An 18,862-nucleotide genomic window follows, 5' to 3' on the forward strand; every position below is an offset into this window, starting at 1 on the left:
CTTACCCTGTCTCTGTTTTCTTGTCCTCTCAGCTCAGAAGCGTTTCTGTATACTGTGTGTAATACTTACCACGGCACTTGAATGATCAGTCTTTTGAGGTTGCTATTTGTTCAGTTGACCAATAAGGGTGTTATGAAGTAACAAAGTTTACTAATACCCATTATAAGCATAATAATCGAAGCCATCAGACCACTTTTTTCCTCTTTGGTGTGGTCTTGTGACGTTCTGTGGTAGTCTGCTCCCAGATAAAACGGTGGTACCTGCTAAATTTGACTATCAACTCTTACCTTTGCCTAATATCAGTATTTTCTTTCTGTGTGTGCGTGTGTGCACAAATGTGTGTGCACCTGAAGCAGAAGTGAAAGTCTTACTGCAGAAAGTCGCTCAATCCATGCAAACTCAAACTACAGACTGATTAAGTCAAGAAGTGAATCTGATTTATCTCAGCCAGAATCAGATGAGGAAGGTTATTCATTGGTAAGTAAACTAGCATTATGTATTTAGAGTTTGTCAGTAATTATTTAGGTGGGAAGTACATCTGAAACATTTGTTCTCTTCTAATAACCACCATTGTTAAGAGAAAGTAATGGTGCTAAAAGAACCAGTTGAAATTATTATAGTTCTGTTAACTTTCCCACTTTTATGGGTGAGGCATGCATTTTAAGTACTTAAATATTATACACCACATATGTTCACCTAAAGAAATGAGGCTTTTATTAATCTTTCAATCTAGAGCGGAAGGCGAAATGTTGATTTGGATTTGGCATCATCACACAGAAAGAGGGGTGAGTTTTATTTTTTACATAGTGAATATTGAACCTGATAAATATGTTAGTATTTCTTAAGTTAAAGTGTGTTTGCAATTAAATACAGTACATAATGACAGTCAGGATGTTAAAACTGAGTATTTAAAAGCAACATCTAAAATACTTATTACCTACTATTTGTTGTGCTAAGTTCTGTTGCTTTGTGGCATGGTTATAGTATTTCCTAGGTTATAACTATTTATTCTAGTTTCTAGAATTGCGATGTTCTTTTGAAGGAAGTGAAAATTTCTGTGAGGTCAAGTGAATGAGGAACTTTCTTTCTGTTTTCACTTGTGTGACTTCAGGAAGAAAAAATTGGCAGAGAAGTTCAATATCAAATGGAACAGTCTATTCTTGTACTAACAATGAACTTTTATCATAAAATGTGCTTGAACATGGAGAACTCGTATCCAGAAAATACAGATTCAGTTTTTGCATCCTCTCAACACCAGCACACCTATCGAACCAAGCAACCTCTTCTTCGGTTACTCCAATATAAATCCGATTTTTAGCTTTTGTACTGCTTTTTTGTTGCTGCTTCATTCTGAGGAATCTCAATGAGCTGCTTCATAGGAGGTAGTGGAGGGAGCAAAGGATGTTTCTTTACACAGAGACCAAAAAGTCCCACTTCACTTTGGATGATGCAGAATCTCTGCTAGAATCATGACTTATGTCTGTTGTATCTGTAAAAATCTTGGGAAGAGGTTAACAGAAATTAGATTGGGTTATGATATGCTTTAATTACAGAAGTGTTAATACTGTTAGGTAATGTAAAAGTTCTAGTTTAACAGCCTTCATCATTAAGCAGAGTACTGAGAGGTTGCTCACTCCAAAAGTCTTTTGGAATTGTAAAGCAAACTCTCCGTGGCAGCACTCATTACACTTCAATCTGTAAATAATGTGGAAAGGAATTCCTTGTACATGGATAATCAATTGAACCAGTTGAGCAAGTAAAGAGATTTACTAGAGCTGTTCATACTACGACAGCAGGATGTACGCTGGCATTCTCAGTGTTAGATCTGATAGCCTCTGTCAGCACTCTGATCTGCAGCGTAGCCGTTGAAGCCACCATTTTCAGCTTTGCCATTAATCTGACACACAACTCTTCACTCGCTTTCCTTTTAATCCTAAAAAATCATCTTGGGTTAGATCTGAGATACAGTATATCGTATGGATTATGGTTCCTGAACTGTTCTTTAGACTGATGAGGTTGTTTTGGTCACAGGCTCCAGAAAAGAAGCAATAATGCAAGAGTAGACTTTATCAACAAGCCAGTCTATAGAAGCTTTTTATTACAGAAGAAAGTTCTGTGCCAGCTGTGTAGCACTGAGGAGAAACAGGGGTGAATGCAGATGATCTATCTAGAACCTAAAGAAGCTCAGATAGCTCATTTGCAAACTGAACACAGTGACATGTACTGATACATGTTTTCTGGTACCAGAGGACTTACTTGCTGTCCCATGGTACTTACAGATTATTTTTTTTTTGTCTGGTTTTGGCAACTGGGAAGTTAGCATACAATAATGAAAACTTTTCTACTTGTGCTGGATGATGTATATGACAATTTTGGTTGATAACCCAATACCAGACTCATCCAATGAATGCAGGGTGCATTTACAGGGAAACGTTTCGGATACTTATATCAAGGTCAGGGAAAGGTCTACAAAGATGTGTGTGATCAAGTGGATGAGATGTTTAGCTTCATGCTATTTAAGGTCTTTCATTTCTTTTGAAATGTCTGGTTTTATGAATCCTAGTTGATCTTCTAGAACTGAAGCATGCCCCAGTGCTTAGTCAATATGTAACTTGCTGCCATTTTGGATTGTTGTCCACTCTTTGTAAAATAGCCAGCACACTGAAGTGCTAGAGATAGTACGGTGCCTATCGTGGATGTTTTGACTGGTAAAAACCCTTCAGTTTCGTCTTTATTCTTTGTGATATGCCATGACTAATAAAGGGGACATTTATGTTCACTGTTACCTCAGCTTGAAGAATAGGAGAAATATAAATTCTTACAGCTTATTCACACTGCGCTATGCTTCATCCTGAGTTGCTGGGAAAAGAGATTGAGAGTTCCATCAGAATGAGCTATCTGCATTTGAATTTGCTACATTTGTTAAGAGTTGAAGCATCAGAAAAAGCCAAGTTTCCTGTATATGGCAAGTAGACTGCTGTAGAAGAGATGGCCTACAGAAGACTACAGCATTGTTTCTCAAGATGTTCTCCAGCTGGATTTTTAAGTGCCATCAAAGTCAGATTCCCCTGAAGCAACCATTAGACATTTTAGTGAGAAACAAGCAGCATATTTTCATTTTTTAGGGTGTTTTTTTGAGATATTCTTTCCATACACGTGTTTGTACCTTGTGCTCCTAAGTCTTCCACATACCATCTGCTTTTGAGTGGAAGACATCAAAGGTTTTATGCCCCTCTAAAAGAGGAGGAAGGGAAGGAAACATGTATGCTATATAGGTGCTAGAGAAGATCTCTATTTTGAGCGCAGAGGATAGTTGTGCATTACAACAGAAGTACACATGGGAAACACTTCTCCAATTGCAAGTAACAAAGTAAAGCTGCCTGGTTTTTCTTGTCTCCATTTCTACAAAACAGCAGTAACCGTTGTTACTTTAAGGGACTTACAGCTGAATGTTTCAAATTTTTGTTGAGTTGAATGTAGAGTTGGCAGTGTTAGGTGGGAAAGAACAAGTGGAGTCTTAAAGAAGAACCGTAGGAACCACTTCTCATTTCTTTCCATTGAATTTTATTATTCAACAAATTCAATTATGTTTCCTTTTGCATTTGTTTTTTAGAATAATATCTTACTGCAGTTTGCAGCAGTCCCTTGGAAGTATTTGTTCTTGTGTCTCTAAACTGTGTGAAGGAAGTTGACAAGCAGAGCTAATTGGAAAGCAAGGGTTTTCCTGAAGAAATTTCCTTCTGTCACCATTGTTTTTTCCTGTATGCTGTGCTATTTTGGAGACTTAAGAGGGAATTTTCACTAAAAAAAATTTCCTTAATATATGGACATGAGGTTCCTCCCATCTCTTCTTAACAAGTTTACTAAAATTTAACCACACTACTTGTTACAGAACTGTGGCCACACATGATGTTTCCAGCTGAGGTTTTGTAGGGTTAATTTATCCTCAACTATTTTATACAGCGTATTTGATCCTTGTGGAGTTGTCCAAATAATGTAGTGTGTACAGGGTGTCAGGGGGTCGTTCTTTTGTAACAGGCAAGAGAGTAATTCCCTCTGGAGTGGACTGGCTTATTTTAGAACTTCTGTTTATTGAAGGCAGCAACTAATTATTCAAAATTCAGATCACGTTTCCTTAATAATTGAATCTCATTATTGGTTATAGTCTGATTTTTATGGTGTGAAAGCTGTTCTATTCATAAATGGCAATACAGAAAACTAGCAGTAGAAAAACTATTAATACTCTTAAGTTGTTTCTGTGGTCTTGCAGATGAGTATGGAAGGAAATGAGTATGGAATCATTCTCTTTTTACTCAATATCTTAGCCACAGTCCAATCTTTAAACTAATTGCTTTCTTCATTTATTGTATCTATTCAGAATATGACTGCCGTATTCCTACTTCAGCCTGAGGATCTTTTGAGTATCTCGTTCCTTGCTATCATTTAGTTATTTCTCAATTAGTAAACCTTTCCTTCCATTTGTGCAAAAAAAGTCTTTTTCAATACTTTTGTCAAAAGGGGTGATGAGCACGTTAATGTTTTCCCCTCATATCTAACCCCTTTGGGATTTTTTTGTTGCTTAGATTAATCTTATTCAATTTTGTAGATTCAGATTATGCCTCAAAATGTTGTACCTATCCTGTGTAGTATCTGCGGGATACTGTACGCTGCATTAGACACCTACTGTGACACCTAACAGCAAAGAATGCGTATTTAGCAGTGAAATCATTAGCACAGTTGCAGACAGATAAATGAGAGTCCTCCAGTCTTGGGTTTTCTTATTTCACATAAATCTTGGTTCAGTGAATTTCAGTGTGCTTGTGTGTACTGTAGCACTTTACTAACACAATTGGACAGCTCTGAAAAAAGCAGCAACTTAAATGAAATCCAAATTCAATGGGAATAATTTTGTGTACCTGTAATAATATGAGTTCTGCATTTTGAAATTGAAAGATCGTGTTTGAGTAAGGGATGTAAACTTGTCTTGGTGTGTGCATGTAACTGTGTTAAAGGGGATATATTTTTTTTTTCCCTGAAAAGAAGGTGGAGAATTTAGAAAGCCTGTTACCTAGGCTATACTAATTCAAAACAGGAGGAAATACTTTTTGACCAAAACTTTGCTGCTTCGTGTATTGTTGTATTGATTGAGATGAGACTGATCATTTAAGTCTTAAGTCAAAATAATATGAGGAAGAGATTTTATGAACATGTTACCTTCTGTTTCAAATGTCTGCTTTTGTCTTCTGATTCTTGTGTGGTGTAGTGTATTTACTCCTTTTTGGCCAGTTGAGCCCCAGAAAAAAGAAGAGCTTCAAGCAAGTAACTGATGGCATGTTTATTTTTTTTGTCTCTATAGCTTCCCTACATTTTTTATGTTTTATGAAGTGTGTATTGCAGCTGTGCCACATTCATTTAGAAAACTCATTATTACAAGCTGGCTTATAAGGACATGTAAACTTTTTTTTTTTAATTGTAAGCTTAAAGTTTATTCTTATGCGCAACTCTTCATGTGATTGTAGAGGCTGATGGAAGTGCTAAGCTGCAATCAATTCTGTGTAATTGATATTACACAGAATCAAGCTAAGTCCTAATATACAATTATACTTCTGATTCTTCTATTGATATTTAACGTCTTCAAGGAAAACAAAATTACTTTGGTTTAGATTTGTGTGCCTTAATTCTTAAATGTTTTTAATTTTGAAATATACTACTTTGACTTCTGACATCTTTGGTTTTAAAGCCTATACTTCTGTTTATAACTGTTCTTGCTTTACGTTTAGTCTGCATTTCATAATCGTTGTACTTTTCTCCTAATTTGAAACAATGTAAAATTGTTATTTCATTTAAACATTCTTGCATTTAATATTAAAACGATTAGCGAAGAACTCATCTTTTTTTCAAATATTAAATAATTTAGGTTTTTATTAGTATGCGGTGGGGTTTTTCTCTTACCAGATTTGTTGACTGGCAAAACTAGATTTTCTTCTGATGTTCTGTTAATCCTTGAAAGGTCTCCTAAAGCTTATGATTTAAGACAATGGAATTGCTCTTTGTTTCTGTACAAATCCTTTGATTCTGTGCTGTGCTTCATAGTTGGCATAGCGTGGGGTAGGATGGGTAGAGGACAGGGAGCTGATATCTCTTTGGGATGCTTTAAGCTCTCCTGCTGTTGAAAGACCATAGGGCTTAAGGAGGCTTTTGAAATAGTCGTTGCTATGTAGGCAGCGGTTTGTGGACTTCGTAATGATTTAGCTACTCTTCCTGTAGGAAAAATGAGGCTTCATTTATCCTCTCCCTTGGGCTCTGGTCACCATGCATATGCTAGGAAACTCCTTCCTGCATGAAATTGAGAATTTAGGACCCTTTTATTCTGCTCTGTCTTCTGTATCTTATGTTTCTCACCTGCCACTTTAGCGTATAACTTAGTTTTTAATAGAGAGCTTTAAAAGAAGTGTTATAAAGAATTAATATTAAAATTAGGCTAAGGTGGTATCTGTCTTTAGTTTTGTTTTAAATACTGCCACCAGGTATAAATTGTAAAATGGAGTAATAGAATTTCTTTAAATTCTTTCCTAGTAAACATGACAAAATAGATTGTTCTCTGTAAAGCAGCTAATATTGCTGTGTTATATAAACCAGCAGAAATTAGGAAATTAGATTACACTTTGAAAAGTCGTGTTTAAATTCAATCTTTGCATTATCCAAAATAAATTTGTGTGCATATGTTTTTGTCAAAGACATAATAAGACCTAAGTACTGTGATGGTTCTTTCTGAAGCCATTGCAATTTGTTTAGTGGGAACTGTAAGGAATACCATGCAAATGCACATGAACACTATTTACAGAAAAAGGAAATGGAACGTGAACAGGTTTTCATAATTCATAGCCCTGACAATTAAATTTTTTAGCAACTAAGTGGAGTTTAACTACCTTATTTACAACGGAAAAGCAAAATTTCCCAGTATTTTGAATTTGCAAGTTGCATGAAGGTGCCAGTTGTGACCCGCAGGTGCAGATTGCACTTTGCCTTCACCTCAGGAAAAGAATGGTGTAGAATGGTGGTAGGAAAGTCGTCCTAAGTTCAAAAACCCCAATGCGTCTGTCTTTCCTTGTTCTTGTGAACAGGTGCTTACTGAGCCGCTGCGGGTGGGCAGTGTTTAAAGGAGGTCCTGAAACTAGTATCCAGCTGTTACCATTAGAACTCAGCCTCACTGATGAAAGAAAGCTTTCAATAGATGAATTTCTATGAATTTGTGTGACTTTTTCCCGAAAATGGCTGTTTAATAATTGAGGCTGATACCCTGCAGACAGATTTTAAAAACTGAAGTGCTAATGTAAATTTGTATGAGTACTGTGAGTAGGCTTTGATTCTCCAAATTATAGCTGTAGCTCATTGTGCACAAGAGACATCAATATTTAAAAATTCTATGTAGATTATTTAAGATAATTCAAACTAGAATCACAGAATCTCAAAATGAATTTAAACATACGTTAAGTTTCCACATAGATCTCCAGACATTACCTATCTGTAGAGACGGAAAGCTCTTTCGCACAGGGTCTGCCCTCTTGTAATACCTTGCATAGCTCCAAATCAGCTAACAGCATTTACAAAAACTATAAAATGGCAAATTCTGTGTTGATACGTGTATTTGATGGATGATAAAGGTATGACTTCAGTGACATTGCATTTATTTGTGCCAGGGATAAAGTTCTAACAAAAGTCTTTCAGAAATGAGATAAAATACATGGTGATAAATAAGTTCCCGTGCTGCAGATTGATGACTGATGCTTGTTTGAAGAAGTACATTTATTATTGGTGGTAAAGTTTCAGGTAGCATAATGACATGTCAATGTAATAGGAAATACTTAAAAATACTCGTGAAATTGCCAGATGATGAAGGAATAGATCTCATATATGCCGTAGATAGTATTTAATATACATGTATCTATTTCTCTTGAATCATAACAAACTAAACGCTCTGTGTTAAGTCTAAAATAAAATTTTTCTCTTCCTTTCCGCAATCATGAATTCTGCAAATATTTCATTCAAAATAACATTGTGCTTTTTGAAAACTATAAAATATATAGTGGCTTGATTAAAAAAAAAACAAACCCATTCTTGTTTCGTGGTTAGCCCTTAAAAGAAATATCTAAAGTGCACAATTTGTGTTGTAGCAGATCTTTTCTTTACAATTTTGTCATTTAGCTGCACAGCATTTTTATTCAGTGTTGTAGCTTAAAGCTGAGCAGTTTGGCTTCTATCTTTTTGTTTTCTCACTTGGCAGCGTGTTGCAATACTGCTTAACATAATAAAAAGAAATCCAGCCTTTCCTCTAGGGCTGTAAATTTAAATCAAGTGTTTTGCTTGAAGTTGCTTAATGCATGGTATAATTAATGAATATCCATTTTCCACCTGTATGAATAGCAGCTGTTCAGTCTTTACGTACTTTCACAATGTGTTACTTGGTGAATTGGAATTTATGAGACTTCATTATGTATATCTTTAGGAGCAATACACAGTCAAGTGGAACCTTTAAGTGACTCATGGGCTCGATTAAAACACAGCAGAGATTGGTTATACACGTCCTCGTACTCATTTGTCGAGTCCGATTTTGATCTCTCAAGATCCCTTGGAGTTCATACCTTGATTGAAAACGTTGTCAGCTTTGTAAGCGGAGATGTGGGAAACTCGCCAGGATTTAAGGAGCCAGAGGAAAGTATGTCCACCAGCCCACAAGCATCAATAATTGCAATGGAGCAGCAGCAGCTGAGGGCTGAGGTAAGTTGCAGTTTAACACCTTTTCTTATTCTTTGTGCATTATGCTCATTTTATAGATTTTTTTTTTTTTTTAAAAAAAAAACCCAAAACAAAACATTGTCCGAATTCTGTCTGTTAAGGACATTTTTCCTCTCTTTTCTGTTAAAGTATCTTAACTGGAACTGCAAACTTTATGTAAATAAACTCCAGAGCAAAACTTAAAGAATTCCCCTTTTTTTTAAAAAAAAAAAGGCAACAACAAACAAACAAAAAAGCATCAACGAGAAAAACAACTACTTCATTTGTTCTCACTTATGACTGAAGATGATCTAATTCTAATTTCTAAGGATACTTGCAACTTAGTTAATATTGTCCTTTGCCTGCCTTTATTTTTAGCTTCGTCTGGAAGCACTTCATCAGATTTTAGTGCTTTTGTCAGGGATGGAGGAAAAAGGCAGTGTGCCATTAATGGGAAGTCGTCAAGTACCAGGATTTCAGTCGTCTTCATTGCTTACTTCTGTTCGACTGCAATTCCTTGCTGGCTGCTTTGGTTTGGGCACTGTAGGACATGCAGGCACCAAAGGAGAGAGTGTAAGACTGCATCACTACCAGGTAAGTACTTTCATCGTTTCTGCTGTTTCGATAATTGGGTGATAAAAGTATATCAGTCCTTTTAATATTTATTTGTTTGACCCAGGATGGTATCAGAGCAGCTAAGAGAAGTATTCAAATTGAAATCCAAGTGGCTGTGCACAAAATTTACCAGCAATTATCTGCTACGTTAGAAAGAGCTCTGCAAGCTAATAAGCATCACATAGGTAAGTGAAACCAAGATTTACAAAATATGTCCGCTAATATATAGTACAACAGCTTATATGTTTAACAAAACAGGCTTTGATGTTAGTGACCAGAATTCACTGAAGTATCCGTCTGACTTATTTTCCTAAAAGAGAGAAGCTTTTTAACCTTTTTCGGTCTTAATTGTCTTCAAGTGTTAGCCCTTTATATTTTAACACTTTTAAGTATTGTCAGCCTTTCTATTCCACATACCACAGTCTTCCACAGTCAGCCATGTCTTTGGCGCTTCAAAGTGATTTTTAACTTTTTCAGGGACAAGCGGTTTTCTGAAGAGATGAAAAGTCTCCAGTCTTTTTTTTTTTTTTCCTTTCATTCAAGTGAATTTTCTTTAAAGAACAGGGCATCTCACCTGTTTTGGAAGCCCTTTTTCCTGGTCCTTCTATACCCAGATACTGTTGTGTGCTTCTGTCCTTAAGGGATAGCTGGACCTCTGCACCCCCTTTGCCTTTGTACATGCACTGACTGAGAGCTTCAGTACAGAAGAGAGTTATATAATTTAATTTGTTGGTAGAGCCTAATGGGCACTCTTACCTGAATTGTGGTGGTGTTTCACTTAAAATGGAATTGAAAGAAATCTCTTGAGAGTCAACTTGAAGCACAAGTAGAAGATTAGATATTTCAGCAAGTTATCCATACCTTAGAGAGAAAATTCTGGTTTGAGGTTTAGCCTCAGAACATCTACATCATAAACTAGATCTACATGATATTCTTCCTTGGACAATCTTGACATAGAGGTTGCATTGAGTTAAAGGGGGCTATGATGGTAGACTAATTCAGAGAGTCTGACAAAGGCGGCTAACTCTTTACTTGATAATTTAACTCATTAAATTTTATTTAAAAAATAATTTGCTGTTCTTCTGCCTTAGTATTCCTACTCTAAACTGCTTATTAATTAAAAAAAACCTTTATTTTAATCTTAGAAGCACAACAGCGTCTTCTGTTGGTAACAGTCTTTGCTCTAAGTGTGCACTATCAGCCTGTTGATGTCTCCTTGGCCATTTCCACTGGTCTGCTAAATGTGCTATCACAGTTGTGTGGCACAGACACCATGTTAGGACAACCACTGCAGTTGCTGCCCAAAACTGGTATTTCTCAGCTCAGCACAGCTTTGAAAGTAGCCAGTACAAGACTACTTCAGATCCTCGCTATCACCACAGGGTAAGTATGGCATGCTCCCTTGCTCTCAGAAAACTTAGTCATTAAGCTTTTCAGCACCCTTTAAAAATAACTTTTCTTTTGTGTGAGCTTTGTTTAGGACAATAAATGCTGTTCAGAAGCATATAAGTGAAGGGGGGGGGGGGCGAAGAATAGTCACAATATTCATAAGAAAGATGCCCGTAAGGCTGATAAATATTTTTAAATTGTAAGTGAGGAGTTTGGACCCGAACAGTTAGAACTTTATGGTCCATGAACATTGCATTCTAGCATTCCCCATTTTTCTAGTTTGGCTTTGTATCTAGATCTGTTCAGTTGATATGATGAGGCTTTCTGTTGTTGTGTAAAAAGCAATACCAATAATGTGGTAGTAGGAGTTCTTCAGAGCAGTACGCTGTGCATTTTTTCAGAATATAGAGTAATTTTCTGAGGAATACTGGCTTCTGCTAGACCAGGGAACAGCATCCAAAATCCTATCAACACTTAAATATTTAGTTCAACTCAGTAAAGAAAAAAGCAGCGGAGAAGGCATTTTCTATTTGGAGCAAGAGTATTATTTAGTACGTGCATCTTTATTTCAGTGTTCATACAACACGTTGCACCAAATCCAAAAAACCCCAATAAGCCGACACCAAAAAAATCCCCAAACCAACCCACAAAAACAACATCCCATTTTTTGAAATTGCATTGGGATTATGTTTAATTGACTAAATTGTTCTTTTTCCCGTAGAAAGGACTGGAAACATATCCTTTGATTCCAAGATTGGACAGTTTTAAAGTGTCTTAAAAATAGGGTTCAAATAAGAATAATCTGCCAAGCGTATGGTGGAGGATGAGTTCCTGCTGCAATAAAATGAATTAGAATTAGTGCTGTGTTAGGCCAAATTGTTACTTGCACTGAGTTTGTAGTTGTGTCTTTTATGTTATTGTGTTCCTTGGATCAGCTCTCAAATAGACTTACATTTACTTTTTTTTGTGTGTGTATAGAACCTATGCTGACAAATTGAGCCCGAAGGTGGTCCAGTCTTTGCTGGATTTATTATGCAGTCAGCTGAAGAACTTGTTATCACAAGCTGGTGTGATGCTTATGGCCTCCTTTGGAGAAGGGGAAGGTGAGGAAGATGAAGTAGAATCAAAAAAGACAGATTCAGATGGGGATAATGAGAAGAGAGATTTCAGAGGTAATTATCTTGCATCATTTCTGTTACAATTTTGAAATACTGGAGAACTTAATAAAGAAACCACTGAATGCTGAGGCCCTCACCCACTCTACTGTATTGATTATTTTTTTGGGGTCATTCTTGTAAATTAGATTGTCACTCTGTCACTCTTGTCACTCTGTAAATTAGATTAAATAAAGTCATCAAATAATTCTGTGCTCAGTTCAGATTTATATAGGCTTGATACATAAATCAGTTAAAAGGTAGGAGCAGGCTGAGAATAAGAATTACTCCATCTGGTTTGGAATTAGGAGGAGAATACTGTTTTCCTCAAAAAATGAGTGATCGGTAGTAGTGGTTTTCATAAACCACAAGTAGTGGTCTTCTATGCAGTCGTAGAAATTTAATTATCTAAGTTTCAAACTGCAAGTAAGTATAGCTTAATTCAGAAAGTCATTGCATTTGCTTTGTATTGTGCAGTTTTGCAGTCTGGATGGTAAGAGGTTGACCCTACTCTGTCATACTAAAAAAATGTGCAACAAAAGATTTTTCCAAAACATCAATATCTTCATGTAATTTGCAGTCCCTTAATGAGGATTTTGAATAGCTGTGTAAATTGTGTGTCTGAAGAAATTTTTAATTGTAGCTTCATTTTAAGTGTACATATGTTTTTGGTTGTTCTTATAACTCTCTTCTCTTACAAGTAATGCAATGGCTGATGAACTAATAAGATAATTAATTCATTAGAAATTCAGATATGAGGTCTTCTCTTTCCACAAACATTTTCTTGGTAAAACTGCCTTGGAATACAAATACAAATGAGGAAGTATAGTGATTATGGGTGGATATGCCTTGAAGGAAGCTGCAACCCACGGAGAGCTCATGCGGGAACTGGCAGGAACTGTGGCTTGTGGGGGCCCACACTGGAGCAGTCTGTATGCCATGGAAAAGGATCTACAGTGGAGCAGTTCTTGAAGAACTGCTGCCCATGGGAAGGACCCATTATGAAGCAGGAGTAGTAGAGACAAAGTGTTATGAAGTGACCACAGCCCCCTCACATTCCTGATCTCCCTCCTCCCCTCGGGGGTGGGGAGGTAGAAGAGTTAGGAGTGAAGTCGAGCCTTGGAAGAAGGGGTGGGTGGGGGAAGGTGTTTCAATTTTGTCTTTGTTTCTCACTATCCTACTCTCTTTTTGATTGGCAATAAATTAATAAATTAATCTTCCCCAAGTTGAGTCTGTTTTGCCTGTGATGGTAAGTGATCTCACTACCCTTACCTTGACCCACAAACTTTTCATCTTATTTTCTCCCCATCTTGCTGAAGGGCAGAAGTGAGAGAGCAGCTTGGTGGGCATCCATCAACCAGCCAAGGATAACAGCCAGCCATTGTGTAATAACTGATGATTGTATTTTTACTTACAGAACAGTTTGTTGCCAGTAACAAGGACTACTAATAAAGTTGTAATAATAAGGTTGTAAATGAAAACTTTTAATTTAACTTCCTAGCCGCCCTCCGAAAGCAACATGCAGCAGAATTGCATTTGGGAGATTTTCTTGTTTTTCTACGTCGAGTTGTGTCTTCAAAAGCAATTCAGTCAAAAATGGCATCTCCAAAGTGGACAGAAGTACTTCTTAATATTGCTTCTCAGAAGTGTTGCTCAGGTATGATCTTTTCAAAATGTGCGCGGTGGTTACTTGCATTTCTGTAGTGCAGTTCCTAAAAATCGGTCCTGTTAGAACGTGTGTTACGTAGTGAACAACTGGAACTAAGTTCAGTAGAAGTACACAAGTTACACTTCGGAGAATTGTGCACTGGTGGCATGCAGCTGGCATCTTAGGTGCATGCCTGATGCAGAAGTCACTTTCAGATCATTAAACATACTGTTCCATCTTTAGGAGTTCCCTTGGTTGGCAATTTGAGGACTAGACTTCTTGCACTTCATGTACTGGAAGCTGTATTACCTGCTTGTGAATCTGGCGTTGAGGATGATCAAATGGCTCAGGTCTTTATATTTTGCTATAAGCTTTTACACCTGTTTCTTCAAAAAGTCTTATTAAACTTTTAAATGTTTGATAGGTTTGTTGAGAATCCGAATCAAGTGAGGCTCAGTGTAGATATTTGCTTATCTAAGAGCACTAAATATTTTGACATTTATACCTACAAAGCAAAGTAAAACAATACAATATTATTTGTTGTCCTCATCTTGGATTTAAAATGATCTGAATTATATTCTAATAAACCAGGTTGTTGAACGATTATTCTTGCTTCTGTCGGACTGCATGTGGGAGACTCCAATAGCTCAGGCTAAACATGCGATTCAAATAAAGGAGAAAGAACGAGAAATGAAGCTACAGGTAATGATGCTTTTGCTTTCTGTCTTGATTGAATGCATCCGAGTTACATTTACCACAAATATTTTGTCCTATTTCTGATAGAAGCAAGGAGAGTCTGAAGATGAAGATGAGAATCTTCCCATACAGGAAGTGTCCTTTGATCCTGAGAAAGCTCAATGCTGCATCGTGGAGAATGGGCAGATTCTGACTCATGGAAGTGGAGGTAAAGGATATGGTTTAGCATCCACTGGAGTTACTTCTGGGTGTTACCAGTGGAAGGTAGGTTGCATAAAAGTGTATTTCTTAACTTCTCTTACTCTGCTTTGGGAATATACTATGATTTATAAACAACAGCTACCTTATGTTTTTTCCCTGATGGCAACGTTCTTGAGTAAATGACATTTTGGCAGTGTTAGGTTTACAGTTGGACTTGATGATCGTAAGGGTCTTTTCCAACCTAAATGATTCTGTAATCCTCTGTTTTTCAATCCAAAGTGAAGAGTTTGTGGCTGCTTTTTGAGCACTGCCATTTGGGTATTTCAGTACACAGATTGGAGACTGTGAATGTGTTGCGTATTTGTAGAGGTGATGGTACTGATGGTACTTGTCCCTAAGATCCATAGTCAGCACAAATGTGCATTGTCTTGCAAAAGTTACCTACTGCAATGTGTAGATCTTGAATTTTTTCTTTAGAAAAACACTTCACAAAACACTTTTTTTTCTTGCAAAAATATACATCAGTATGTCTGACTGACAAGCTTTTAATACATCGTCTAGAGTGATTTTTCTGGGGAATATACATACACAGTTGTAATCCTTGTTAGTACCATCTTTGAGCGTAACGCTTTTACTTCTTTTTTTAATTTGAATCTGTGTAAGTCACTCACTGTGAACGTGAGGAGTCAAGCTTATTTATTTCTGTAATATCTTTAGCACTTGTAACCCAGCTTCTGGGTGCGTACGTTTTGAGTCCGGAAAAAGCATGACTCTGTGTATTTACATACAGTTTTCTTAATTACTAGTAGGTTAAGTTTAAATGACTTGTTATTGACTGGCCATATACACCAAGATGTCATTTTAGAGGTAGAGCATGATTTTAGCTTATTAGCGTATTATTCGTTATTTATCACAAGCGTCTGAGTGAAACAGTTAGAAGTATACATAAATACGAGTAAGGTAAATTTTCATCGCTTTATTGTGTTAAAATGTATATTCTTGACTTTTTTCCTTGTCTGTTTTGTTTTGCCTGCTAGTTCTACATTGTGAAGGAGAATCGAGGCAATGAAGGCACATGTGTGGGAGTTTCCCGCTGGCCAGTACACGATTTTAACCATCGCACTACCTCAGATATGTGGCTCTACAGAGCCTATAGTGGCAACCTTTATCACAATGGAGAACAAACTCTGACTTTGTCCAGCTTTACCCAAGGAGATTTCATCACGTGTGTATTAGATATGGAAGCAAGAACCATTTCCTTTGGTAAAAATGGAGAGGTAATTAACTTAATTGTTTTTTGGTGGTTTTTGCAACAGTAATTTGGCATAGATATTTTGTATAAAGCTAAGCATGGTAGTTAAGGCACATGACGGTTTCGGTACTTACAAGAATTATAATGCAGGTATAACTTTGTCACACTTCATATTTTTGCTTGTTAAGGTGTTCTAAGTTTGGGGGTTTTTGTTCTGTTTTTAACTAGGAACCAAAACTAGCTTTTGAAGATGTGGATGCAGCAGAGTTATACCCTTGTGTTATGTTCTATAGCAGTAATCCAGGAGAAAAGGTAACTTAAATGTTCATCTGCCTAGGTGTACTGGTTTTGGGTGGGATAAAGTCAGTATTCTTCATAGCAGCCCATATGGTGCTGTTGGATTTATGACCAAGCAGCCTTGTTAATGCACAGTGGTTTAGCTATTGCTGAACAGTATTTACACAGCATCAAGGCTTTCTGGGTTTCTCACTCCACCCCCCCAGCAAGTAGGTTGGGGTTGGACAAGAGGCTGGGAGGGAGTGCGGCCGGTCAGCTCACTTACTGTGACCAAAGGCATGTTCCATACCTTGTAACATCGTGTGCAGCAATGAAACTGCAGGGAAGTTTGACAGCAGGTTCTGGTGCTCGGGGACAGTCTGGGCATCAGTCAGATGGTGGTGAGCAACTGCATTTTGCATTGCTTGGTTTTCTTTGTTTTGTTTTATTTTGTCTTTTTTTTTCCTCTTATTTATGAAACTTGCTTTATCTCAACCCATGAGTATTCTCACTTTTGCCCTTCTGATTCTTTTCCCCATCCTGCTGGGGCGAGTGATCGACTGGCTGTGTGGGGCTTAGCTGCCTTCCTGGGGTTAACCCTCCACAATAGGTCATAAGTTTATCTTTTCCCTTCTCTTATCCTTTGTGTCTGTTAAGGATGTTGGGGTTTTTGAGGGGTGGGGGTGCTAGTTAACAAGTGCTGAGGATGTCACTGATTATTCGTTTTGGTTTATGACATACATAGCACTACATTACTTGCACACTAGCTAGACTTTTCATAAATTCCTATATTGTGCAATCTAGTGTAAATTTAAAATCCATTTTATTATTTAGAATTGATTTACAGACTTAATGTTCTACATACAAAATTGCATTCCCCAGAAACCAGGCAGAATGTAGTATTAAGAATTCCAGATAGTCTTATGTGAGAAACCATGAACTATTTTAATGTCAGCATCCTTGAGTTTGAAGTGATGCAGGTTTTGATCAGTCTTAAGGTAGATTTCCTAGGGATTCCAAGCAAAAATGACAATGCTAGTCATTTTTTCTATTCAGCAGGAGGCTCCTGTGTTTATAAAATGAACTTCTTCAGATACGTTGAGAAGATAACTTTTAAACTGTTCTCTTCAAACACTTAGGTGAAAATCTGTGATATGCAGATGCGTGGTACACCAAGAGATTTGCTACCCGGTGACCCCATCTGTAGTCCTGTTGCTGCAGTACTGGCAGAAGCCACTATCCAACTTATTCGTATCCTTCATCGCACAGACCGTTGGACACACTGCATCAATAAAAAAATGATGGAAAGACTCAATAAAATCAAAACATGTCTTAAAGAAGCAGGCCAAAAGCTGAAGAAAAGTCGCTCAATTCAAAGTCGAGAAGAGAACGAGGTGAGAGAGGAGAAAGAAAATAAAGAGGAGGAGAAAAGCAAACACAGTAGGCATGGTCTGGCTGACCTTTCAGAACTGCAGTTGAAGATGCTCTGTGTGGAAGTATGGCCTGTTCTAGCAGTAATCGGTGGAGTTGATGCTGGTCTTAGAGTTGGAGGTCGATGTGTACATAAGCAAACTGGACGTCATGCCACCTTGCTGGGAGTGGTGAAGGAAGGCAGTACATCTGCCAAGGTCCAGTGGGACGAAGCAGAGATTACTATCAGGTAGAGTATGCTCATTTCCTACATTTTTCACAATCTAGTGGGGTTTTGTGCTTGGAAGTCTTCAGAAGTAACATACGTTTTACATTAGTTAAGCTGATCAATTATTGTAAGCTTAGACTTCAAAATTTGGCTTTTTAAAACAAATAGATATTATCAGTTAAATTTTTATGCTATCTAGTAATAAAATGCCTTGTTTATCAAAAATATATTTGATAGTTTTGAATTGATGAGCATTACAAGAATTCTTAGATTTGGCCTCTAGGTTTCAGAGCTGGGATGTGACCAGCTTGCCTGCTTTTCTAGATTTGAAATGAGCGTTGCTTGTTTTAGAATTAATATGTATTGGCTAACTAAAACATTATTACTGTCTTAATTTACTACAGCTTCTTGGTTATATCTGTGCAGAACACAGATTTTTACTGGGGGTTGGTGTGCGCTTTTGTTGTAAGTGTTGAGCCTGGTTCTGAAGAGACACCTGATCGGGTTTGTCAGAATTGAGAGCAGGTGTCTCTGCTGCGTTGTCATTCGCTTCCTAGTGGACTGGAAATTGCTGTGTGGGGCTTGAGGAGCAGTTAAGGTCAGGAGATAGGATTCTTTGTTCTTAATGGTGGGGTGGATGATGGTATTCAGATTAACGCTCCATCAAGGTAGTGTTTGTTCATTCTCTGACCTGCCTTAGAGAGCTACAAGAATCCCCCTGGATTAGATGTTAACACTCTGGAGTCGTTGCTCTGCAGATGATGGTGAGAACTGGGGAGGAGGCTGGAAGGAGAGACTCCTTTTTCCACCTGTCTTGCAGAAGTACCTTCAAAGGGAAGGAAACTGAAATGAAGCTAGTGGCTTCTCTGGGCTCTCTGGTTCTCTCGCAGGATTTGCCTGTGGTTTTGTGTGGACAAGACCTGATTCACTGAATTTCTTAAACTCCTCTGCCTGTAATTTTTAAAAAGTCACTGTCCTCTCTAGGTAATCTGTCCTGACATAGCCAGAGACAGAATTACCACAAGCCATCAGTAGTGTGCTCCTTGAGATGAATAGTTAAACAGGAATGTGAGGTCAGTCAAAGATTTTCCCTAATGTGAAAAAATTTAGGAGTGTTTTCTTCCTAAGCTTTTTTACCTATTCACAAATTCAGCTCAGGTATGATGGTAAAATTTGGCTTAAGGTAGTTTTTCCTGGAAGTCTGTTACATATTTCTA

The 18,862-nt window shown here is 37.4% G+C and overlaps 1 protein-coding gene across 5 annotated transcripts in view; it reads left to right on the forward strand.

The window, feature by feature from the left end:
- HERC1 (HECT and RLD domain containing E3 ubiquitin protein ligase family member 1) overlaps positions 1–18,862 on the forward strand; it is a 99,354-nt gene that overhangs the window by 43,191 nt on the left and 37,301 nt on the right. For 4 of the 5 annotated variants that reach the window (XM_063345792.1, XM_063345794.1, XM_063345796.1 and 1 more), the window contains 14 exons: positions 357–477; positions 734–785; positions 8,507–8,778; positions 9,154–9,369; positions 9,455–9,575; positions 10,536–10,773; positions 11,758–11,951; positions 13,435–13,590; positions 13,825–13,931; positions 14,173–14,283; positions 14,365–14,541; positions 15,516–15,755; positions 15,959–16,042; positions 17,146–17,666. In XM_063345792.1, coding sequence (XP_063201862.1) covers positions 357–477; positions 734–785; positions 8,507–8,778; positions 9,154–9,369; positions 9,455–9,575; positions 10,536–10,773; positions 11,758–11,951; positions 13,435–13,590; positions 13,825–13,931; positions 14,173–14,283; positions 14,365–14,541; positions 15,516–15,755; positions 15,959–16,042; positions 17,146–17,666 — 2,610 coding nt within the window. The remainder of the gene's footprint in view (positions 1–356; positions 478–733; positions 786–8,506; positions 8,779–9,153; positions 9,370–9,454; positions 9,576–10,535; positions 10,774–11,757; positions 11,952–13,434; positions 13,591–13,824; positions 13,932–14,172; positions 14,284–14,364; positions 14,542–15,515; positions 15,756–15,958; positions 16,043–17,145; positions 17,667–18,862) is intronic. The other variant, XM_063345793.1, reaches the window with a different exon arrangement.

This window comes from Chroicocephalus ridibundus, chromosome 9 (assembly GCF_963924245.1).
Source record: "Chroicocephalus ridibundus chromosome 9, bChrRid1.1, whole genome shotgun sequence".
Taxonomy (NCBI): Eukaryota; Metazoa; Chordata; class Aves; order Charadriiformes; family Laridae; genus Chroicocephalus; species Chroicocephalus ridibundus.